The sequence below is a fragment of the Callithrix jacchus genome, chromosome 10 (assembly GCF_049354715.1).
Source record: "Callithrix jacchus isolate 240 chromosome 10, calJac240_pri, whole genome shotgun sequence".
In the NCBI taxonomy this organism is placed as follows: domain Eukaryota; kingdom Metazoa; phylum Chordata; class Mammalia; order Primates; family Cebidae; genus Callithrix; species Callithrix jacchus.
The window spans coordinates 71,299,480-71,325,171 of NC_133511.1; the positions used below are offsets into that span (position 1 = coordinate 71,299,480).

Below are 25,692 nucleotides of genomic sequence, written 5' to 3' on the forward strand. Positions count from 1 at the left end.
CTGAAGTCTCACTCCTCAGTTTACAAAATCTTGCCACAGATAATATGAATTTCTATATGTCAAGTAAAGAAGGTCGGGCTCAGCTGTTCTTGATAAGCGATGGCTGTTCAGATCTTTTTCTCATAATGAAACACTTGAGTATACCATTGCATTTACCATCCTATGTAGTTTTCTTTATTTTTTTTTTAAGTGTTTTTCAAACACAGGATGAGGAGTAGAAATACCTAGGGTAACAAAGACATAAGCCATTCTTACAGAAATATATTGTATTAGTCAGGGTTCTCCAGTGAAACAGAACAGTAAGAGATATGTATTTATTATGAGTAATTGGCTCACTTGATTATGGAGGCTAAGACTGCTCATGATCTGCCATTTGGAAACAGGTCTCACACAGCTGGTGATACAAGTCAGTGTGGCTCTGAAGTCCTAAGAACCAGGGAGCTGGTGGTATAAATGCCAGTGCAAAGGCAGAAAAAGATGAGGTGACATGTTTCAGCTCAAGCACTGAGGCAGGAAAAGGAGCAAATTTCTTCTTCCTTGACCCTTTCTACTCAGGTTCTTCATGCATTAGATGATGTCCAACAACTTTGGGAAGGGCAAGCTTTGGGGAGACAGACATTATGAGTCCAGCTATTAAGATGCTAATCTTTTTCAGAAACACCCTTACAAATACAACCAGAAATAATGGTTGTATTTGTGTTTTTTTCAGAAACACCCTTACAAATACAATCCAGGGACTGTATGGCCAGTCAAATTAGGGTGTAAAATTAACCATCATGTATGCATTACAAATTAGGGCAGGTTATGCCACTGTACAGAATTCACATCCAAATTTGTAGGACTTTGAAGAAAGAGGAGTAGTGTGAAAGTACCTGGCTTGAGATTAAAATAGACATGTATACACACTCATTCATATATCTATACATATAGGTATATATGCATATAATATGTATAAATATAGATAACACACATGAACATTATCCAAGATAATTTGTACGAATATTATAAAAAGGAGAATTTATTTATTTATTTATTTATTTTTCTGAGATGAAGTTTCACTCTTGTTGCCCAGGCCAGAGTGTAATTCTGCAATTTCAGCTTACTGCAACCTTTGCCTCCCGGTTCAAGTGATTCTCCTGCCTCAGCCTCCCAAGTAGCTGAGATTAGAGGTGTGTGCCACTACACCTGGCTAATTTTTTTTAATATATATTTTTAGTAAAGATGGGGTTTCGCCATGTTGGCCAGGCTGGTCTCAAACTCCTGACCTCAGGTGAGCTGCCCACCTCGGCCACCCAAAATTTTGGGATTACCAGTGTGAGCCACTGAGCCCTGCCAAGGAGAAATTTATATTAAGGAGTTGAAAGAGTTTATAAATTGCTAAGAGTTTTCTTGATGGTTCCAAAGCTATTGAGTAAAAGAGGCAGGATTAGTACCAGGCCTGTGTTACTAAGCACCTGTGCTCACTCCTCTGCACCACATCACCACAGAGAAGGCAGCAGCTGATTTCTCAAAAAGACAGGACCGTTGGGAGAGCCCAGAAAATGCTGGATCTGCAAGAGAAAGCTGGTACATTTTAAGAAAAACTTTAAGTGTTATCAAATGTAAATTGATATTCTGAATACATATAGCCTTAAATGAGGAAGAAGCACATGGAAACACTTTATGACAAATTTGCTTTTGCAGATGACTTGAAGAAAATGTTCTTTCCCCTTGGTGTAGAAGATGAACATTATAATTGAATGGTTCCAAATTTTCATTCTGAAAACACGTAGAATTTTGAGTAATGATGACATAGCCACCTAGTGGCCCTTATTAAATCAACTAATTTCTATGATATTCAATTTTTTATTTGTAAAATGAATAAAAGTAATAAGACCTACCTGTCAGTGATATTATGAGAATTAAATAATAGTATATTTGTAATACCTTCTGCTATTTACTGGCACATATGCACTGACACAGAGTGGTGTCTTATTTTTTTTCTTGGACTGTTTTCTCTGACTTGAGATAAATAATTTTAAGAACGCATATTAATTTAGGTTTGAAATAATTAATTTTTTTTTTTTGAGACAGAGTTTCGCTCTTGTTACCCAGGCTGGAGTGCAATGGCGCTATCTTGGCTCACCGCAACCTCCGCCTCCTGGGTTCAGGCAATTCTCCTGCCTGAGCCTCCTGAGTAGCTGGGACTACAGGCACACGCCACCATGCCCAGCTAATTTTTTGTATTTTTAGTAGAGACGGGGTTTCACCATGTTGACCATGATGGTCTCGATCTCTTGACCTCGTGATCCACCCACCTTGGCCTCCCAAAGTGCTGGGATTACAGGTGTGAGCCACCACACCCGGCTGAAATAATTAATGTTGATTTAAGAAATAAAATAATCTGAGTAAAGGATCTCAGTCCTTAACATTTTAAAATTCAGTTATAAATCAATGCTATATTATTGTATAGTATCCTACCAATGCAGATAAAAGTTGTATTAGCTTTCTTTGCTACATAAAAATGGGCTATTGCAAATTTAGTAGCAAGATAAATGTAAGATAACAAATGTTATCTTACATTGTCTGTGGATCAGAAGTCTGGATCCAGCTTAGATGGGTTTTCTCCTTCATGATCTCACCATAATGAACTCATAGTACCAGTGGGGATGAGTTTTCATATGGAGGTCAGAGTAGGGAAGGATCTGTTTCCACACTAACTTAGGTTATTTGTAGAATTCAGTTTCTTGCACATGCAGGACATAGGCCCTCTGATCCTAAAGACTGCCCAAAGTTTCTTGCTACATTAACCTCTCAATAGGCAGTTCACACTATGGCTGTTGTCTCTTCAAGGCTAACAGGAGAAGCAGACTATTTTAGTGAGAAGGACTTATGTAATATAAGACAATCATGGTAGCAACATCCCATCACTTTTGCCACTTACCACTGGTTATAAGGCATTCAGAAATTCTGCCTACTTTAAAAGGGAAAAAATTGCACAAAGGCATGAGTAAGAAGAGGTGGAAATTAGTGGGTATCTGTTCATTACAGAGGAGTTTGGAGAAAGCTAGTGAAACAGTTCCCTAGCCATTGCTTAGGGCCCTCTGTCAATGGGAATGGGCAGTGGTCTTCTACAAGCCACGTTAACTCACCTCAGGTCTCTGGCCTTGATAAATACTCTGTGGTGCAGCAAGTTGTTGAAACTTCAAAGGAAGGAAAAGGGGTGTAGAGCTCCTTGAAATCACTTTGACCAGCATCCCTAAACTGACCTTAGAGACTTACTTAAATGCCCTCCAGAGGTAATCTTTCTATAATTAGTAAGCAAGACATAGCACAGTATAGGGTGACTTATTATAGTCCTTATTCTTCAGAGTGCTCTGACAGCAGCTGCTGCCTTGATAAAAGCACACAAGCAGCAGCAGCAGCCACATCCTTCAGGGAAGTGCCAGAAAGCCTGTGGGAAGCCTGAGCTGAGCTCAGATCAGTCATCACTGCATTCTTCCCAGAAGTTCTGCCCATAAAACAGCCATCTACCTGGGCCATGGCTCCACTCAGCTCTCTAATCCCTCTCTCCACCCCAGAAAACATGTCTAAATCTTTATAGATAGCCTTTGTGACTCATCTAGGGTGATTTTTCCCCTACTTTTTTTCTGTGTGTCTGGGGGTGAATTAGAGAGCCCTATTTTGCCCAGATTTCTCAGCTTTCAGAAATAAGACTTGGACTTAAGGTGATGTTCCTCTGTTTCTAGGAGGGACCAGAGGCTCTATGACAAGGTTAACATCCAATAAACAGATAAAAGAAAATTGCACTTCTTGGACATTTTGGATACCTGAAATCCCTGACACCAAGATTTGGGAAAAATAGATAATGCTTGCTAGTTTGGAGTCTGAGGTGACCACCACTGTTAAAGAAAAAATTATATATAATACTTACTAAAGATGTACAGTAAAAAATTCTTTATTTAAAGAGTAGAGGATGGACTCACCTGTAAATACAGTAAGTCCTCATTGTCACTGATAGGTTTTTGGAAATGGTGACTTTAAGTGAAACAACACACAACAGGTCCTCTATGTCATTTTGTTCAACTACGTTTTGTTCTAACATTGATAAGAAAAGGAAAATTGGTTTTCCTAGATGTCATTTCACTGAAACTTGCAGTTTCCAATAACCTATAAACAACCTTAAATGAGGGCTTATTGCCCAATAAACCAAGGTGTAGGGAAGGGAATCAGTGGATAAACTACTAAGAGTTTGGGTAATATTTTCCTAAACTGACCTAACAGAGTTTTTGCTGAAGGCAGGCCAGTATGGTAAGATGTCAAGGAGGGTCAGAACAAGGGTGAAGGATTTTTACTAAACTGGCTCAGTAAGATTCTTCATAAAACTGGATGATGCAGAGAAGAACACAAAAGTTCAAAAGTCAGGGCCCAGTTGAGAAAAGATTTCAGAGGATCCTGACTGGAGTATGGTTAAGAAGAGAATATTTGCCACGACCTAGATTTGCCCAAGCTTGATTATGGGTGGATACCTTCAGGTCCCTGTAGTCTTTACTGCGATGGCTCCTGCTGCTGAATGTATTACTGGTACTGGCAAATTGTCTGTGTGCACACTTCTGCTGGTCTTAATCCCCAAGCCATAATGGGAATTGCTGCTATCAGGGACATCATTTTACTAGGGCGTGTTGTTAGACTGTAAACCTACTTGACTATAGCCAGGTATAGTTTGAGCTATAGCTAACAATGTGACCATTTTAGTACTTCTTGGACTGGAATATAAAACCAGCTCCTCAGTGGGTATTTGGCAGAAAGTAAATTTGTAAAAAATCAGTTCTCTTCCTAATAAATTTTATTACCCATGTGTATGCTCACTAGAGAGATCTCTACACTTGACAAAAAAGAATCATCAACCAGCAGACCAGGCTTATCAACCAAACATGGAGACAAAACTATGTTTTCCTCCACTCCAGAATTAAAAAGCAAAAACTCTATGATCATTTACATAGATGAAGAAAAGGCTTTCAATAATGTCTAACATTCCTTTATGATAAAAATCCTCAACAAATTAGGCATCAAAAAAAAAATCTCAAAGTAATAAAGACCATCTATGGAAAACCCACAGCCAACATTATACTGAATGGGCAGAAGCTGGAAGCATTTCCTTTGAAAACTGAAAGAAGAAAAAAATGCCTACTTTCAGGACTCCTATCTGACATTAATACTGGAAGTCCTAGCCAGATAAGTCAGGCAAGATAAAGAAGTAAAATGAATTCAAATAGAAAAAGAAGAAGTCAAATTATCTCTCTTCACTGTTAATGTGATTCTATACTGAGAAAACCCTAAACTCTTGGCCAAAAGGCTACTAAAACTGACAATTTCAACAAGGTTTCAGGATACAAAACCAATGCACAAAAATCGGTAGCATTTCTATGCAACAATAATATCCAGGTTGAGAGTCACATTAAGAACACAATCCCATTTACAATAGCCACAAAGAAAATAAAATACCTAGGAATACAGCTAAGCAAAGAGGTGAAAGATCTCTACAAGGAGAACTACAAAATACTGCTGAAAGAAATCAGCAGATTTCACAAGATGACACAAATAAGTGGAAAAACACTCCATGCTCATGGATTGAAAGAATAATGTTATTAAAATTTACAGATATAATACTATTCCCATCAAACTACCAACATCTTTCTTCACAGAATATCCAAGGCAATTCTAAGCAAATATAATAAAGTTGGAGGCATCATTTAATCTGACTTCAAACTATATTATAAAGCTGCAGTAACCAAAACAGCATGGTACTAGCACAAAAATGGACACATAGATCAATGGAACCAAATAGAAAACTCAGAAATAAGGCTGCATACCAATGACTATCTAATCTTCAAAAAGAGCTTACAAAAAACAAAAGACACTGTCAATGGAGTAAGCAGGCTACCTACAGAATGGGAGAAAATATCTGCAAACTATGCATCTGACAAAAGTCTAGTATCCAGAATTCATAAGAAATTTAAACAAATCAACAAGCAAAAAACAAATAACCAAAATAAAAATGGGCAAAAGACATGCACAGACACTTCTCAAAAGAATACATACAAGCAGCCAACAAACATACAAAAAAATGTTTAATATCACTAATTATCAGAGAAATGCATATCAAAACTGCTTTGAGATACCACCTCACAATCATCTGAATGGCTATCGTTAAAAAGTTCAAAACAAACAATTTCGCGAAGGACTTAAAACAGAGCTACCACTGGACCCATTACTGTGTATACCCTCAATGGAAAACAGACACATGCATTTGAATGTTCATTGCTGTGCTATATATAAATAGCAGACATGGAATCAGCCTAGGTGCCTACCAATGGTGGATTAGATAAAGATAAAGAAAATGTGGATACTATGCAGCAGTAAGAAACAATGATATCATGTCCCTTGCAGCAGCATGAGTTGGGGGCTATAATCCTAAGCAAATTAATGCAAGAACAGAAAACTAAATGCTGCATGTTCTCACTTATAAGAGGCAGGCAACCACTGAGCACACATGGACATAAACATGAAAACAATAGATGCTGTGGACTACTGGGGGGCAGGGAGGAACAGAGATATGAGATGAACAACTACCCTTTTGGTACTATACTCCCATCTGGGTGCAATATATCAAGTAGCAAACCTGCACATGTGCCCCTGTATCTAAAATAAAAGTTTAATTTTTAAAAAATTAGAGTAATAAATGTGGCAAATTTAATTTACAAATGATGAAACTATGCAGAATAATATCCTCCAGTACAAATTCTATCCCAAACTCCAGAACCTGTGATTATGTTGGACTATATGGCAAATGAGAATCATCAGATGAAATTCTGATGAAACTAATTGATGAACCTTAAACTAATGGCTAAACCATAGATTATTCTGGTTTATCTGAATTGCTCAGATACAATGATAAAAGTTCTTAAAAGCAGAAGAGGAAGTGAGAATGAGAAAATCAGAGGAAAATATGACTATGGCAGAAATATACAAGTAGCATTGCTGGCGTTGAAGAGGAAAGAAAATAAACATTTAGAGGCTGGAAAAAGCAAGGAATCAAATTTTCTTCTAGTGTATTCCAAAAGACATGCTGTTTTCCATACACCTTGCTTTAGTCTAGTGAGACTCATGCCAGACTTCTGAACTACAGAACTATAGTTCATAATATATTTGTGTCATTTTAAGCTGTGAAGTTTGTGATAATTTTTTTTATAGTGAGTATAGGACACTGATACATCCTGCTTCTAAAAAAGGGAGGTATTTGTATGTTTTAAGAACATATAGAACATATGGACATTTTAATCTATTATTGAGAAAATCAAGAGTTTATATTAATGAGAAGATATATAATATTTAAAATATTTTATATGAATATACAGTATTATAAACACATCAAATATTTTCCTAAAATGTTTTTAGTGATTAAAAAAAGATTTAATGTAATCTAAAAGCATGCCTCTGTGTGTGTGTGTGTGTGTGTGTGTGTGTGTGTGTGTGTGCCAATTAAGAACTGCTTTTGAAACTTTCTTGGCAATGCTAAGTGTAAAAATATATAAATAAATAATTGGAGGATTTACCTTCCAAAATCAAGTATATAGGAAAATCTCAATTGTATTTGTATAGTATTGGTGCAATTTTATACAAATACACTAATTAAAGAATACTGAACATACAGAAAAATTCTTATGCTTTTAAGAATTCTATCTGAACTGACTGTGTTTGATTTGTGTTAGGCTGAATCTCCCAGGAATCTGATATCCACAAGCTACTACTAAAATCCCAAGATACATTCCACCTGAAGGGAACATAGTTAATATGGTTAGTCTCATCCCTTATGTGGTACTAGAAAATAGAGGACAACCTGTCATCTCCTGGGAACATGAGAAACTGCATAAATGTTTTCATTTTACCCCTTAGTAGGATTTTTATCAGCCTAAAATTTTGCTTGCATCCTTTTAAATAGATACTTCCTACTAATCCTGTGATCCAGAAGAGAAGAAGGCCTGGTAAGTAAAAAACTGCAGTCGATTAGTGAGAAGAAAAAGCCTACACTGGCTCTTTGATTTTATCAAATAACAGAGCCTTTAGTTTAATCAATGTTCAAATAGAGGTTGTGTCCTGGAAGACATGACCCTGGGAGAAAGAGGTTTTTATGACACAAGTGATTCTATAATAAGGAGATAAATAATGGTGGGAGAATATTGACTTCACGTGTAGACCAACTTATGTAACCAGTAGTGCAAAAGGAAACTCAGAATGAAAGAGGGACTAGGTGCTGTGGTACATCCCTTTAATCTCAGCACTTTGGGAGGTCGAGGTGGGAGGATTGCTCTAGCTCAGGAGTTTGAGACCAGCCTGGACAACATGGTGAGACTACCTCTCTATAAAAAAAATACAACAATTAGCTAGGCATAGTGACACACACCTGTAGTCCCAGCTACTCGGGAGGCTGAGATGGGAGGATCGCTTGAGCCTGGGAGGCAGAGGCTGCAGTGAGCTGAAAGAGCTCTTTGGGTAGAAGAAATGAGATCAGAATAAGATTTGGCTGAACCAACAAACCTCAGTTTGGATGTTTTCTTTGGCTTTCCTTCATAGTTTTAATAATTAGTTATTAATTTTTTTCACCTTTAAATGTATTCCCTGTAACCCTGGTGAAATGTGCTCCAAGAAGCTGAACTGCAATTTAGCATGAATTATAGAGACCTTTTTTTTTTTTCATAGTTCATTTTAGTCTACTACATTTTAGACCACAAGAGATCATGTGACCACCATTTTAGGGAGGACTTCATGAAGACGCTGCTGCTATATGTTATACCCATAAGCTCAGTGCCAGTGAGAGTTCAGTCCGCATCAGACCAGGAGATGTAACATAGAACAGACTTTCATTCAGAGGGTTGCCTTTGGGCAGTGAGAACTAGTTACATGTCTCCTAGGAAAATATAATATGCCCACTTCAGCTAATTAATGACTGTCAGTGACAAAATTAAGGGAGGGAAGGTCACCTATGTAAAGCTTTGACTTGGCAGATGTCACTAAACCTACTTGGCTTGACCTACTCTTCCTTATGAAAAAGGCTACAGATCCTCACCAAATGTAATAATACAGAGTTGGTGTGATAGTGCACAAAATCCACTCTGTCCTTAAAAGCTTTTGGAAGGACTTTGTAAATTTGTTGGGGAAGGTAAGACCCAAACCATGGCTCATGTTCTGGGGTGCCTCTCTAATGTTGCAGTTCCCCAGTATCAAGCCCCTGATTTTCTTTCTTTTTTCAAAAGTACTCTATAAAATAGGTCACAATAGCAAAGTTAAAACTCAAAGGGTGTTTTCAAAGCAAAAGCTACCTTCAGGGTGGGCTCTGATTAATACAAAGCTGGCATTTCTCACGGATGAAGTCTAAGAACTGGCAGCCATAACTGAAAACATTGGGGTAAAATTTATTTTATTATTCTTTATTTCATCTTTAGAAGATTTGAATCTGCTCTGCTGACTTTACCTAGGACTAATTGCCCTTGGTGTTTTCTGTTATGTAGACATTTTCAAACTCATGGAGAGGTAAAGTTGTCTTCTTTGTTAGCATCAGAGATCCTGCAGAGTTTAGGACATTGACCTTAAAGTCATAAATTATCCTCTGAACTCACTACTCTCTGCTGGAGTCAGGGTAATGCTGTTCACTTGTCCCTGTGTGTTTTCTGGTACGTGCATTCTCTCATATTAACAATCCCAGTAAACATACACTCTGAACCATATTTCAATCCCAATGAAATGAAACTCTACCAAAACACACAGCACTGGAACCTGCCTTTTCTTTTTTATTCCTTTTTATTATTTTTTCTTTTGCTTTATCCACATTCCTCAGTTTATTTGATCAGACCCATTGTCCGAAACGTATTTGCTCTATAAAAGTCAGTTGCTCCGCTTTTCTCATAGCTCATCGTCATCCAGCTTGATATTTTTAATATTTTTGTTATTCTCTCTCCCTACCCTGTCTCCCTACTCCTTCTCCTTATACTTTGTTTTTCCTGTCTTTAAAACCTGAGTCTATCCTTAATAGTCTGCATTGAAAAAGAAAAACAGTGAATTACGTTTAATCATATGAAATTGCTGACCTACAAAAATAACCATTTCACAGACATTAGTAAATATCTAAAGAAATCTAAATCTAAATTAGTAAATATCTAAAGAAATATCTAAACAAAATAAAGAAATGAGGTGGGTCTGATGCCAAAGAGAAGGGGCAAATGAAGGATCTGATGCAAGAGAAGGGTCAGTTTTACAGGTGCCAGCTCTTCCTGGAACAAGAGGTGCTTCAGGTGGTTACACTGGGTGTGACAGTTGCAGTCCTCAACAATGTTCAATACCTGGGTGGAAGAGGTTTCACAGCCCATTCTGACAGTTGGTTTGTTCTCAGGGTTTGAGAACCAGTGGATCCCAGACTGAAGAGACCATGTATAACTTGAGTTGTTACAACCCCAGCTCCTTTATCCTTGCTGGGATACCTGGCCTGGAGAAGTTCCACATGTGGATTGGGATTCCCTTTTGTGTCATCTATGTTGTGGCTGTTGTGGGCAACTGCATCCTTCTCTACCTCATTGCAATTGAACACAGCCTCCACGAGCCCATGTTTTTCTTCCTCTCTATGCTGGCCATCACAGACCTCCTCCTGTCCACTGCCACAGTGCCTAAACTGCTCAGTAACTTCTGGCTTGGCTCCCAAGAAATCACCTTCTCCGGTTGTCTCACTCAGATGTTTTTCCTCCACTTCAGCTTTGTGGTGGACTCAGCCATCCTGCTGGTCATGGCATTTGATCGCTATGTTGCCATCTGCTTCCCCTTGAGGTATACCACCATCTTGACTCCTCAGGTGATCATCAAGCTTATGGTGAGCATTGTTGTGAGAAGCTTCTCCATCATCCTGCCAGATGTTTTTCTGCTAAAACGGTTACCCTTTTGCAGGACACATACCATCCCACACACATACTGTGAGCACATAGGTGTTGCTCGGCTTTCGTCTGCAGACATCTCTATCAACATCTGGTATGGGTTTGCTGTACCTCTCATGACTGTTATCTCAGATGTGATCTTTATTGCTGTTTCCTATGCCTTCATCCTTCGTGCTGTGTTCCAACTCTCATCCCAGGGTGCCCGCCAAAAAGCCCTCAGCACCTGTGGCTCCCATGTCTGTGTCATCCTCATGTTTTACACCCCTGCCTTCTTCTCCATCCTTGCTCATCGTTTTGGGCACAGTGTCCCTCAAAATGTACTTATCCTGTTTGCCAACCTCTATGTGACCATCCCTCCTGCTCTAAATCCTATTGTTTATGGAATGAGAACAAAGCAGATCCAGGACAAATTTATTCTCCTCTTCTCTTCCAAGAAGTCACAATAAGCAGATACTGAAGGAGAAATGTACATAAAATTGATTTGGTGAAATTTTATGTAACATAGGACGGTAAAAAGATAAAGCTTTAACTCTTATTAATTTGAAATTTCTGCATTTTACCTATGTGCAAAGTATAGACAAGAGGAAGAGGGAAGAAAGAAAAATCTTATAAACATCTAGAAAATAGAGGACTTTCTTGGTTTAGTTTTTTTACCACTTGTGTCAAGGAGTTGATGATGAACACAGTAGAGCACTAAAACTAAAGCTCATATATTTCCTAATGCTAATCTTAATATATTTGAAGGATACGTTATTTCCTAACATGCAAATTCAGCCCCGTGTTTCTCAGCTTATTAATTAAAGGCAAAGCCTCTTGCCTTCCCTTATTAAGTAGTTATCAATCCTTTATACTATAATTCTCAAACATATGGCTTCACACTTCTTCAGTCCAGATTCTCTACCTTATTAATGCCTCCTTCTGTGCCCTTTGCTTTTTTCCCTTATCCATCTCTTATCACTAGAGTTGCTTACATTTTGTACCTACTTTAATTGCATGCTCTAAGAAAATTCCAAACTTGGTTTTTCCATAACCCTTGATCTATATTTTATAAGCATTTGCATATTTAATTAAGAAAATAATTATGAAACGGTAATATTAGTTAATTTGGTTTACAAATGAGGAAACCAAAACTTATAAAGATTATAGAAAGATAATTAATAGATCTAGGATCTAACCCAGATTTGATTGATTCCAGAATCTATACTCCTTAGCCAATAACTTTCTGGGTATCTACTCACACAAATGGTTTACAAGCTCCTTAAAGTTAATTTTTCCAGAATTTACCTAGAAACTTATGATCTTCTCCTGCCCTCTCTCTCTCAAAAATCAAACAAACAGAAAAACATCTATTTCTTTTGTCTTCCTTTATGGTAAATGGCACTATGAAAAACAGAAATTTCCAAGCAAGAAATCTATCATTTACTCTTTATTTATTCTAAGTTACTCTCAAAGAAAACTAATTCAACATTAAGTTAAATATTTGAGTTTGAAGTGTTTCTAAATTATTCCAGTGGATACATACATAACAATCTTACCTTTATTATGGCTGTTGAGCTTGACTAGGCTCTAATCCATTATCTGTCTCTCAGAGAGTATTACAAAATCTTTTTGAAGTGGTTCCAATCTTGATTTATCCAATCCACTCTCTCTATAAAAGCCAGAATGATAATTTTACAGTTCACATATGATTATGACATTTTGTACCTTGAAACTCTTCAATGTTTCCACTGTCCTCAGGGTCGTGCGTAAGTACATCCTTCCTTAGGGTCATTGTAGAGAATACAAGACTTAAATAAAAAGAACAACCTTCTGTAAAACTGAGAGCTTTACACTTTATTTACATGTATTTATATTTTATTTATGTTTATTTACACTTTATTTGCACTCCTCTGACTCTTAGAGCAAATAATTCTAGAAGTGATGTTTTTCTTCTATGTTGTCATACTCAGTGTCCTGTTTTGGTTTTTGTTTTATTTTACATACAAGAAAACCTGGTGTGGGTGGAGTGTGTGTTGGGTGGAGTTGGGTAGGATTTATTCATGCTCCTGTTAGCAAACTGTCCCAAGATAACAACACCTATTTCTTTCTTTCTTTTTTAAATATATATATATATACACACACACACACACACACACACATATATACATATATACACACACATATATATATACATATATATATTATTGCACTTTAGGTTCTGGGGTACATGTGAAGAACATGCAGGATTGTTGCATAAGTACATACATGGCAATGTGGTTTGCTGCCCCCATCCCCATCACCTATATCTGGCATTTCTCCCCATGTTATCCCTCCCCAACTCCCCACCCCCTCACTGTTCCTCCCCTATCCCCCCACAACAGACCCCAGTGTGTGATGCTCCCCTCCCTGTGTCCATGTGTTCTCATTGTTCAACACCCTCCTGTGAGTGAGAACATGAGGAACAACACCTTTTCTTAAGATCTCCATTGTATAAGAAGACATACATTGAATCAAGATGGACATATTAAATTACCCGGGAGAAAGAAGTAAAGATTAAAACTGGCATTCTGAGATAAGAACCTGTGTGTATGTGAGTGTGTGGTATGTGTGTGTGTGTGTGTGTGTGTGGTGTATGTTGACATTTTCTTTGCTCTCTGCAGTGCCCTGAAGCAAATTCAGAATAGACATATGCAGAGGCTGCTTTATATATGCCACTACTAAAAACTGGCATATTTATTTGCTTATACATTTATCTATCCACAGCTATGTTATTGGCACAGAATTTTTCTCAGCCACTTTTGCCAGGCAGAGACCTCTGGCTGGTGACACCCCTGCCCAGGCCTCAGGCCTGGGTTTGTTGCAGAAGATGCCCCATATATTCAGCCTACCAGGCCATTCCCAGCCTGCCCTCTGGTGCAAATGCTGCAGCAGCTGTGACTGCACATTTAGCCCCTGGCAGGAGAGGGTGTGTGAGTGAGAAAGTGTGGGGTTTGGCCAGCTGTTTCGAGTGCCAACACTGTAGGGGGCTCTGTGCAGGGCTTGTGGCTAGACCAGGGACCAGGAGTGTCTCAAGCTACTCTTATAATGGACTCTGGCATCCAGACAAAAGAAATGTGGTGGCACCCAGGCGGTGGTGACCATGACCCAGAAGCCTCAGAGGGGATGTTACAGTGTGCTAATTAGCTCTTTTAGTCCTGCTGTCTGAAGCCGGATGGATGGCAGCAAGTTAACAACTCTGTCAGCCCCTTGCCTTGCTCTAGTCCGTGACTCTGGGTCTGGCTGCTGCTTCCTGTTGCATGGGTGACTGCCCTCTGCCATCAGAGGGCTGAGGGCCACAATTGTTACAGCCTTCAGTATACCTGCATTTGGTGGGTCCCAAGTTCTTGTCCTGTGTCCAAAAATAAGATCACACTGACAATGGGTGAGGAAGGCAGAGAAGAATTTTATTGAGCAACGAAATAGCTCTCAGCAGAGAGGGGACATAAGGATGGACCCCCACCAGAAGTTGGGTGGTTTCTCTCTCTGTGTGGCTGGATCTGGGGCTTTTACGGGCTCAGAATGGGGATTGCATGCTGATTGGTCTGAGAGTATGCAGAAAAGGCTAAAACAAAAGCATTAAAGGTGAGCATGACAATGTAAAAAACCAATTAGGGAAGGGTACGTATATGTAAAATAGGTGAAGGGTGAGTATCAATCAGAGGAAGGTGCGCCACGTGGGAAGAGAGGTTCTCAATCCAGTCTGTGGATTTACCCAAGACTTTTAGCTTGTGTTTCAGGCTTTAAACTGTCTTTAGTTTGAAGATGGGGTTTCACCAGGGACTCACCCTTGTCTGCCTCCTGCTGCCATCATTATGAACTCCTTGAAGGCAGACATTTCATCTTAGGTACCTTCTTATACTCTGTCCAATGAAAATACCTGCCAAACCATATGTTCTCAATATGTTTCATGCATATTCAAACTTCATCAGAAATATATTCCTTCAGGCTATCAACCCTAACTTTTTCTTTCTTCCTTCTCTAGCCAGTTTACATTCCCTAATGCATTGAGCCATTGTCTTGTTTATGTCCTAAACTCACCTGTCTCTCTTACATACTCAGTTGAAAAAGTATTCCTGGAATGTTGATGAAGTTAGTTCTGTATTTTGGAGAACTTGGCAAAGGTGACCCGACAGGGCAAACTGATAGTGCTGTAAGTGAATTACAATAGTAAAGTTGTCATACTTGCCTAGTTTCAGCCCCTCAAATAAACCGAATTTTTCCTTGTTCCTTCTCTTTACTATTCTTTGCTTGTCAACTCCTGTTTAGGCTTCAATAAAAATTCCTTCCTCAGATATTCCTTCTTTAATCCTGCACCCTAGATTAGTAACACTTGTGTACATTTTCATGACAGCATGTAGTTTTTTAATTTTAGGACTAATCACACCTGAATAGTCCTAAAATTAGGGGATTTTTAGGTGACTACTTACATTCTTTGTTTTTAATGTTTATCTTTTTCATCTGGTCATTGAGGACCAGTTTAGTGTCTGCCTTGTTCATTATTGTTTTCTCATCACCTGTAAAGTTTTTAGCACAGATAAGTGCTCAATAAATACTTGCTGAATAAAGGGGTTGAAACAAATGAGTTTTAATTAATTCATGAAGTCTCTGCTTTCCATGGTAACGACATGCCCGAATTTGTAACGCAGCCTAATCAGAAAGATAATTCTAAAGAGTCAATGAGAAAAGTGTATTTTCTTTATAGAAAGTTGATAATTTTTATTCTGCTTATTCCTTTGACCTTGTCCATAAGCATTTTCAAGTAATTTTCTTTTTCACAGATGTAAAAACTAGTTTTCAAAACAGTTAAGAATTTTGCTATAGCACAAATGAAGGAATAAGGAAAACAAGGAGTAAATTCTAGATTTTTGCCACTTGACTTCGAAGTTAGATTCCTTGTTGGACTTATGGGAGGCTGTATTTAGAGTTTTTCTAATTACTCATGTTGGATATCTGTGATTTTTAGACCTACATATAATTTGTGTTCGAGATCTGATTAGATAATGCAGAATGCCATAAGAGTATAGCACATTGTCTAATTTAAATATCTGTCAGAAAACTTACTGGGGATAGTAAATGAGTGGAGTTATCTAGAGGAAGAGAGAAAATTGACTAAGCTGAAGAAATATCCACAATTAAACATGAGTGGAGAAGAAATTCAGAAAATAGTATTCCCAAGAACTGAAAGGTGAATTGGCAGAGACATAGCTGGTGGACTAAAGTTATCTCACGTTTGACATGGGAGAGGCTGGGCGGGCTCTTCTATGTTAATGTTAGCATCTGAGCTGTAGCATTAGTTAATATAATACTTGCTTAAGACTGGACAAAGAAAATTATTGAAGGTTTTCAAAGTGTCATGTGGAAGCTACAGGCTGTGATGATGTCAGTAATGCCATAGATCTGCTTAAGTAAAAAACCATAATTTATATGCATGTTCTTTAGTTGTATGTACCCCAGATACAATGCCGGCAAGACACCTAAGAATGTAGACACTATTCACAAACTCAGGTAATGTGTCTTTAATTTAATGCCTATTTGCTTAACTTGGTGGATAGTAAACAAATGAGCATATTTTAAGTAACACTTAAAATTGTTTTCTAATTGTCTTCTTAAATTAGAAGAAAAGTGGTAGCCAATAAAAAACAATGAACAAAAATCCCCCAAAACACTTGGTTTAAAGTTTATGGATTTATAAACTTTCTGTAAAGTAGCATGGGATCCGTTTACTGGTGGCACAACAGGGACAAAGAGGAAGGAATTTTATCAAAAATAATGTTGACAACAGGAACAAAAATCAAATTTCCAGTTCTAAAATACTTAACCAGGTCCTTTTTTTAACATGCTATTCAGCTCAAGAGCTTTTATTTTACCAATTAAGTATGTTGAAAGACTACAAGTAATGTTTTCTAAAAGAGAGGGCATCAGGTTCATATTTCGCACAGGTAAACTGCTTCAGGGAAGAGATTTATAACCTTTTATTTCCTTCTATCCTATTCTAATGTTTTAATTTATCAGAAATGAAATTATTGGCACATGAAAAGGAATATCTCAGCATAATTGCTTGCTATATTCATTCTGAAAGTGTAAATATTCAGTCTTCATCTATCAAGACACATCCATGAAGGGGAAGATCACCTACTTTATCCCATCATTTTATAAAAAATAATTAAAGGTCAGAGAAGTTGTTACTTATGTGAAGTCACATAACTTGAAGCAATTTGTGTATATGTGAAAGGATTTTCATCTTGCTATTCAATAAATTTATTCACTATCAAAAAAAAGTTTATGGAGATGAAATAATTTGTTGTTGTTTCAACACCTTTGACTACTCTTTTCATCACCCCTCTATGCTCAGAAATCAACTGTATCCTACATGAATTATCTTCTGTTTAAAAATAAAAAACAGTACAGGAGCAGTGGCTCATGCCTGTAATCCTAGCACTGTGGGAGGCCAAGGGCATGGATCATGAGGTCAGGAGTTCAAGACCACCGTGGCCAAGATGGTGAAACTCCATGTCTATTAAAAAATAAAAAAAAATTAACCAGGCGTGGTGACAGGCACCCGTAATCCCGGCTACTTGGGAGGCTGAGGCAGAGAATTACTTGAATCCTGGAGACGGAGGTTGTGGTGAGCCAAGATCGCGCCATTGCACTCCAGCCTGGGTAACAAGAGTGAAACTCTGACTCAAAAAAAAAAAAAAAAAGCTATAATTGTTTAATACATTTAATTGTCCCATATGAGCACCATTTAGAGGGAGATAGTCTCTGACAAGGTTTTCTTTTTATTTCATATATTGGTCTATTTAGATTATCTGATTATTCATAAATTATATTTGTTATTTTTAAGTTTCCTTAATATCACTAATTTTAATTCAGTTGTTAAAATATTAAAATTACTTTTTAAAAGACCTTAATTGTTAGAAAACATATTTTTTACTAATATAAATTCTATTTTTATCTCTTTATCTGAATTTTAGTTATCATGTTTATGTAATTTACTTGTGTCATTAGAGATTCAATTCCACTAATTACATTTGCCACTTTTTTCTTTTTAAAACAATTGATTTCCATTTTTGGATATTTAGTATATTTATATTATTTCTTCTTAATACAATAATGTGATTAAGATTAAAATCTTGCATCTTATGCAGCTCTAATACCTTCTGAAGTTATGTCATTTAGTGTCATTATTCAGGCTTTTGTCTCAGTCTATATTTACAGTTTTGCCTTTCTACCTAAATTAGCATTTGTTGCTTATTTATTTACCTAAACATATTTCTTAAAAATCTTATCCTCATAGAGCTTTCAGATAGATGCTCTTTTTTTTTTTTTTTTTTTTTTTTTTTAGATGGAGTCTTGCTCTGTCACCAGGCTGGAGTGCAGTGGCGCAATCTCAGCTCACTGCAACCTCCGCCTCCGGGGTTCAAGCAATTCTTCCGCCTCAGCCTCCCAAGTATCTGTGACCATAGGCGCGTGCCACCAAGCCCAGCTAATTTTTTTGTATTTTTAGTAGAGACAGGGTTTCACTGTGTTGGCCAGGATGGTCTCGATCTCTTGACTTCATGATCTGCCCGCCTCGGCCTCCCAAAGTGCTGGGATTACAGGCGTGAGCCACTGGGTCCGGCCAGATGCTCTTTTGTTAATACAATATGAAGATTTTCTTGTGATTTGATTTACATGTATTTTTTTGATTCATGAAGAATTCTATGGTAGTTAGCATAAACTATAGATCTAGCTACTTTTTTTCTATAAGCAATAATGAATTATTTCTAAGCTATCTGTAGAATAATCCACTACTTTTACATTTTTACAATATAATTTTGATTCAATCATTATAGTATGATAAAAATTACAGCCAATTTTAGAGCTATATATTTTGCTCTTTGGGTATATTTATTCTTTTTTCACACTTTGCCTTCTTTAATGGAAACGTAGCTTTTATTTCTTTCTCTGATAGTGTTAAGGTGCTATAACCTTTAATCATCTTTTAGATTTTCTTACTAAATTTTCATGTAGACTCATTTTTTTTTTTTTTTTTTTTTTTTTTTGGTTCTCTATATTGGATCTGCTGTTATAACCTAATGTTTCTTTTTTTTTCTTTGAGACGGAGTTTCGCTCTTGTTACCTAGGCTGGAGTGCAATGACGCGATCTCGGCTCACTGTAACCTCCGCCTCCTGGGTTCAGGCAATTCTCCTGCTTCAGCCTCATGAGTAGCTGGGATTACAGGCACGCGCCACCACGCCCAGCTAATTTTTTTGTATTATTAGTAGAGACGGGGTTTCACCATGTTGATCAGGATGGTCTCGATCTCTTGAGCTCGTGATCCACCCGCCTCGGTCTCCCAAAGTGCTGGGATTACAGGCTTGAGCCACTGCGCCCGGCCCTGTAACCTAATGTTTCTTATTCACTTTATTTAGAGTAATGATGTTTTTATTGTATATATTTAAGATGTACAACAATTTTTTTCTTATATTTTAGTTGGCACAGTAATTGTATAATACTATATATTGGTATAGGATAATAATATTTTGATACAATGTATAATAATGTAATCAGGGTGATTAGAGTATCTAGAACCTTAAATATTTAAGGTAAGAAACATTCTTGTGTAAGAAACATTCAAAATCCTCTCTTCCAGCTTTTTGAACTGTATAATAAATTATTATTAATATATTCACCCTACAGTGATGTAGAACTCTAGAATTTATTCCTTTCATCTAGCTGTAATTTTATAACTGTTAGCCATTCTCTCCTTATTTTCCCTTTACTCTACCTTTCCCAGTTTCTGATAACCATAATTCTACTCTCTGCTTCTATGAGCTCTTTTTGTTTAGCTGCCACATGTGGATGAGAACATGCAGTATTTACCTTTTTATGCCTGACTTATTTTACTTAACATAGTAATGTTCAGATTTGCCCATGTTGCCACTGATGACAAGATTTCATTTTTTCCTGGTTGAATAGTATTTTATTTTGAATATATATCTTTTTAAAAATCTGTTTGTTGTTAAACATTTAGGTTGATTACATATCTTGGCTATTATGAATAATGCTGCAATAAACATGGGGGTGCAAATGTCTCTTGGTTATACTGATTTTCTTTCCTTTGGATAAATACACAGTAGTGAGTTCACTCAATCATATGATAGTACTATTTTTAGTTTTTTGAAAACCCTCCACACTGTTTTCCATAATGGCTATATTTATTTACAGTCTTACCAACATCTTCACCATTATTTGTTATTTTTAACTTTTTGATAATAGCCATTCTAACTAGGGTAAGATGATACCTCATGGTAGTTTTTATTTGCATATCTCTTATAATTAGTGATGTTGAGGATTTTTTTCACATACTTGTTGGCTTTTTTTTGGATGGAGTCTTGCTTTGTCACCCAGGCCAGAGTGCAGTGGCGTGTTCTCAGTTCAGTGCAACTGCTGCCTCCTGGGTTCAAGCAATTCTCCTGTTTTAGCCTCCTGAGTAGCTAGAACTACAGGCACCTGTCACCATACCCAGCTAATATTTTATTTTCAGTAGAGATGGATTTCTGCATGTTGGCCAGGCTGGTCTCAAACTCCTGACCTCAAGGGATCCATCCACCTCGGCCTCCCAAATTGCTTGCATTACAGGGGTGAGCCACTGTGCCTGGCCATATTGTTGTTTGTTTGAAAGAAAGAAATGGAATTATTTTATTCGCACTTGATATGATCTTATGTTCAGAAAATTATAGGAAATTTATTAAAAACTATTAGGAATAATAAGTTCAGTACAGTAACAGGATACAAGGTCAATATAAAATTAGTTGTATTTCTGAATACAAAAAATAAACAATAAAAATAGCATTAAAAAATTCTAGTTACAATAGCATTAACAGCAAAATACTTAAGAATAATCTCTATCTCCCTGTCTGGGACTTTGGTTCAGATACAGCGCTCCACCCAATCCCTCTACAACCCACAGAACAGGAAATCTTTGCTGGGCTGAAAAGCCTCAGCGAGCTGCCTGAACAGGGCAGAACAGCCACACCACACATCTACAATCATCTGATCTTTGACAAACCTGAGAAAAACAAGCAATGGGGAAAGGATTCCCTGTTTAATAAATGGTGTTGGGAAAACTGGCTAGCAATGTGCAGAAAGCAAAAACTGGACCCCTTTCTGACACCTTACACTAAAAATAACTCCAGATGGATTAAAGACTTAAACATAAGACCTAACACTATAAAAACTCTTGAAGAAAACCTAGGAAAAACCATTCAGGACATAGTCATAGGCAAGGACTCCATTGCTAAAACACCAAAAGAAATGGTAACAAAAGCCAAAATAGACAAATGGGATCTAATTAAACTCCAGAGCTTCTGTACACACAGGAAACAATCAATAGAGCGAACTGGCAACCAACAGAATGGGAAACAATTTTTGCAATCTACTCATCTGACAAAGTGCTAATATCCAGAATCTAAAAAGAACTAAAACAGATTTACAAGAACAAACAAACCCATCCAAAAGTGGGTAAAGGATATGAACAGACACTTTACAAAAGAAGACATCTATGAGGCCAAGAAACATATGAAAAAATACTCATCATCACTGGTCATTAGAGAAATGCAAATCAAAACCACATTGAGATACCATCTCACACCAGTTAGAATGGTGATCATTAAAAAATTTGGAGACAACAGATGCTGGAGACAATGTGAAGAAACAGGAACACTTTTACGCTGTTGGTGGGAGTACAAATTAGTGCAACCATTGTGGAAGACAGGGTGGTGATTCCTCAAGGACCTAGAAATAGAAATACCATTTGACCCAGCAATCTCATCAGTGGGTATATACCCAAAGAATTATAAATTGTTCTATTATAAAGACACATGCATATGTGTGTTCATTGTGGCACTGTTTACAATAGCAAAGACCGGGAAGCAACCCAAATGTCCATCAACAATAGACTGGATAAAGAAAATGTGGCACATATACACCATGGAATACTATGCAGCCATAAAAAGGATGAGTTCATGTTCTTCATAGGGACATGGATGAATTTGGAAGTCATCATTCTCAGCAAACTGACACAAGAACAGAAAATCAAACACCACATGGTATCACTCATAGGCGGATATTGAACAATGAACACATGTGGACACAGGGAGGGGAGCATCACACACTGCAGTCGGGTGATACTAGGGGAGGGACAGTGGGAGGTGGGGCAGGATAACATGGGGAGAAATACCAGATATAGGTGATGGGGGGAAGAAGGCAGCAAACCACCTTTCCATGTATGTACCTATGCAACAATCCTGAATGATCTGCACATGTACCGCAGAACCTAAAGTACAATTAAAAAAAAAAGAATAACCTCAACAAAAGTGTCAATTTGAACACAGAAAATTCCAACATGTCTAGGGTTAGAACACCAGGTATCATCCCTCAGCCTCCTTTCTTTGGCTTTGAGGACTTGGCATTTCTAGGGGAAAAAGGAATTGCATTCTAGGCCTTTATATTATTAGACCTGGGCTTTTTAAAAAACCCCAACCTTTTCTTCGTTCTTCCAACATAGTAAAGAGGACCCCGTCTGGCCGGGTGCGGTGGCGCAAGCCTGTAATCCCAGCACTTTGGGAGGCCGAGGTCAACAGATCGAGACCATCTTGGTCAACATGGTGAAACCCCGTCTCTACTAAAATTACAAAAAATTAGCTGGGCACGGTGGTGCGTGCCTGTAATCCCAGCTGCTCGGGAGGTTGAGGCAGGAGAATTGCCTGAACCCAGGAGGCGGAGGTTGCGGTGAGCCGAGATCGCGCCATTGCACTCCAGCCTGGGTAACAAGAGCGAAACTCCGTCTCAAAAAAAAAAAAAAAAAAAGAGCACCCGGTTTGTGTGTATGCCCCAGACTTCAAGTCTTCCTTCTCCCAAAAGTGTTATATGTAGAGCTCCCTCTCTACATCTCAGTGTTGACTTCGGTGTACGTGGCAACAGAAGCAGGGTCCAGCTGGCTGTGCTGGCTCACATCTGTAAGCTCAGCCATTGGGTGGCTGAGAACAGGAGTCCAAGACTAGCCTGGGTAACACACAGAGACTCTTTCTCTATTGGTAATGAAGTGACCCTTACCTAGACTTTAGCAGAGATAAAATCCACTGCTGCTGACTGCCAGCTTTGTAATTTTCTTCTATCTGGAAGTGATAGGCTTTCCACATCCTTTTTCTCTTAATTTGGTATACACCGTATATCATATATTTTTAAAATATTCTGTTCATTATATGTATATAATTTATTTCCTTCATCAGCTTTCAATTGCTCAAGCAAAATGAATGCATTCATGTTAGAAAAACTATGCAGAGGTCTTGTTGAGAAAAGGTGGCATGTAGGATAAAGCAGTCGTAGGAGTAGCAATAACTGGATGTAACATGGATACCTACTCATTGAATACTTATGTATAATACAATAATTCTTTAGAAGATGAGGATTATGATTTTGTGTGAGAAAAATTTGATTTAGATAGCTTCAAGGTCTCTAGATTGAGAAATTGATTGTGTTGTACTGCCATTTGTTGAGTTGGAAACTATTATAGGAGAAACAGGTCTGGGGCAATAGAAAGACAAATGGAATAGTTTGAAACATATTGACTTGGATGCACATGTAGGATTTCTAAGTAAATATTGCAAGCATAAGATAACTAATTTTTAAACTGAGAAGAGAGGAATATTTTAAAAAATTATACACTTCATAATCTTCAACATAGGGGTCACAGTTAAAGCCATGCCATTGTGGAAATCTTCCAGGTACATTTTGTACGCCAAGAAAGCAGTAGGCATGGACGCATGGGTGGAGCACTGCAGAATTCCAACACTCAAGGGACAGATAGAAAAAAAAAAATGAATATTGACATTGGAGGAAAAGAGTCATCTATCATGTCATGAAATAAAAGGATTTTGGAAGAAGGATTCAACTGTTTCCATGAAGTCTCAAAATGAATCATTAAATGGATTAGGCAGGGATAAGACTGTTATTGTACAGTATTGCCAGGAGAGTGGGCTTCCCCTGCTGGTATATGCCTTCTTTGTGGAACAAGAGGGAGTTTTACCTTCCTTTCATGAGGCAAATTGACATAGTAAATTGTTTGGGACTGCCTTTTCTTGAACATTTCTCCAACCTAGGAATGTCTGAAGGGGTCGATTAAAGCACCTAAACCTTATGGAGAAATGTTCTCCACTTCCTCTTTACATTGGTGAGCTTTTCTGTAAAAGCAACGGCAACCCAGGCAGATGTTTTAGTGAGGGGGTTAGCGGGAGAAGCAAGGAAGAAAGAGACAGCAATGTCTACTTAGATTTTAGAAACCAAGCCTGCTTTTGTTAAACTTCTTGTGATCCTCTACAGCTGTTATTTTAGTTCTGCAGAACAAGATATTTCACAGTGAATTTTTGCTTCAAATTTCTGACTAGTTGTAGTGTTTCTCTGCCTAATGTTATTTTATGCATATATTTTGTTAGAAAACTTGCTGGGTTGCTGAGAGGTAGGCAAGACTGGTTTAAGTTATATGTCTTGTATTTCTAAGAAATATTGCAATACCATTTTTATTATTGCTTAAAATTACAACTAGAAGTTTGACACATCTTTATTGTAAAGAGAAGGATAATTTGTCATTTCCTAGAGCTGAAAGTGAGGAGATAATACTGGGGAAGGATCCTTCTGATCAGAGGCAGATCTTTGTAGATCACTGTAACAATCAATCCTACAATTTTTGTTTTCAATTCATGTGACACAACTAATCGATGACCGTAATGGGGACATTCAACTTGAGCAGCTTCAATCCAGGTCCATTCATCCTGCTGGGAATTTCAGGGCTGGAGCAATTTCACATCTGGATCAGGATTCCTTTTTTTACTACCTACCTTGTGGCCATTGCAGGCAATAGTGTCCTTCTCTACCTCATTTCTATGGAGCAGAGCCTTCATGAACCCATGTTCTTTTTCCTTTTCATGCTGGCTGCTACAGATCTCATGCTGTCTTATAACATGTTTACCAAAAATGTTCAGCATTTTCTGGCTGCGTCCTCAGGAAATCAACTTTCTTGGATGTCTTACTCAGAAGTTTTTTCTCTGGAAAAACTTTGCCATGAATTCTCTCATCTTGCTGGCCACGGCGTTTGATCATTATGTTGCTATTTGCTTCCCTCTTAAGATACACTGCTATTGTCACTCATAAAACTATGACTAAGATTGTGATGGGTATCATCAGCAGGAGCTTTTGTATCATCTCCCCAGTCATGTTCCTATTAAAGCAACTGCCTTTTTATATAACACTCATCATTCTCCACACATGCTGTGAGCACACAGGCATTGCCCAGCTTGCCTGTGTGGACATCTCCATCAAGATCTGGTATGGCTTTGCTGTGCCTATGGTGACTGTCATGTCAGACCTGATTCTCACTGGCATCTACATTCTTATCCTTTGTGCTGTCTTCAACCTTCCATCCCGGGATGCCTGCCAGAAAACCCTCAGCACATGTGGTCCCATATTTGTGTTATTCTTATATTCTGTACACTAGCCATATTATCTGTCCTTGCCCACCATTTTGGTCACAATATTTCTCACTCCTTCCACATACTATTGGCAAACCTCTTTGTAGCCATCCCCACTGCCCTCAATCCAATAATCTATAGAGCGAAGACCAAGCAGATTCAGGACAAAATCATCCTCCTCTTTTTCTCTAAGGGGAACCATTAG

General features: G+C 37.8%; 1 protein-coding gene and 1 pseudogene across 1 annotated transcript; both read left to right on the forward strand.

The window, feature by feature from the left end:
• Nucleotides 1-10,431: 10,431 nt before the first annotated feature.
• On the forward strand, nucleotides 10,432-12,755 carry OLFR651 (olfactory receptor 52H1). The gene has a single exon (XM_017977860.5). The coding sequence runs from the start codon at nucleotides 10,463-10,465 to the stop codon at nucleotides 11,402-11,404; it is 942 nt and encodes a 313-aa protein (XP_017833349.3). The 5' UTR covers nucleotides 10,432-10,462; the 3' UTR covers nucleotides 11,405-12,755.
• An 11,900-nt stretch (nucleotides 12,756-24,655) lies between these two features.
• Nucleotides 24,656-25,692, forward strand: LOC100410460 (olfactory receptor 52H1-like; annotated as a pseudogene).

Coding starts and splice junctions, on each gene's coding strand:
- OLFR651 (XM_017977860.5), top strand. CDS start 10,463: ATGTATAACTTGAGTTGTTACAACCCCAGCTCCTTTATCCTTGCTGGG.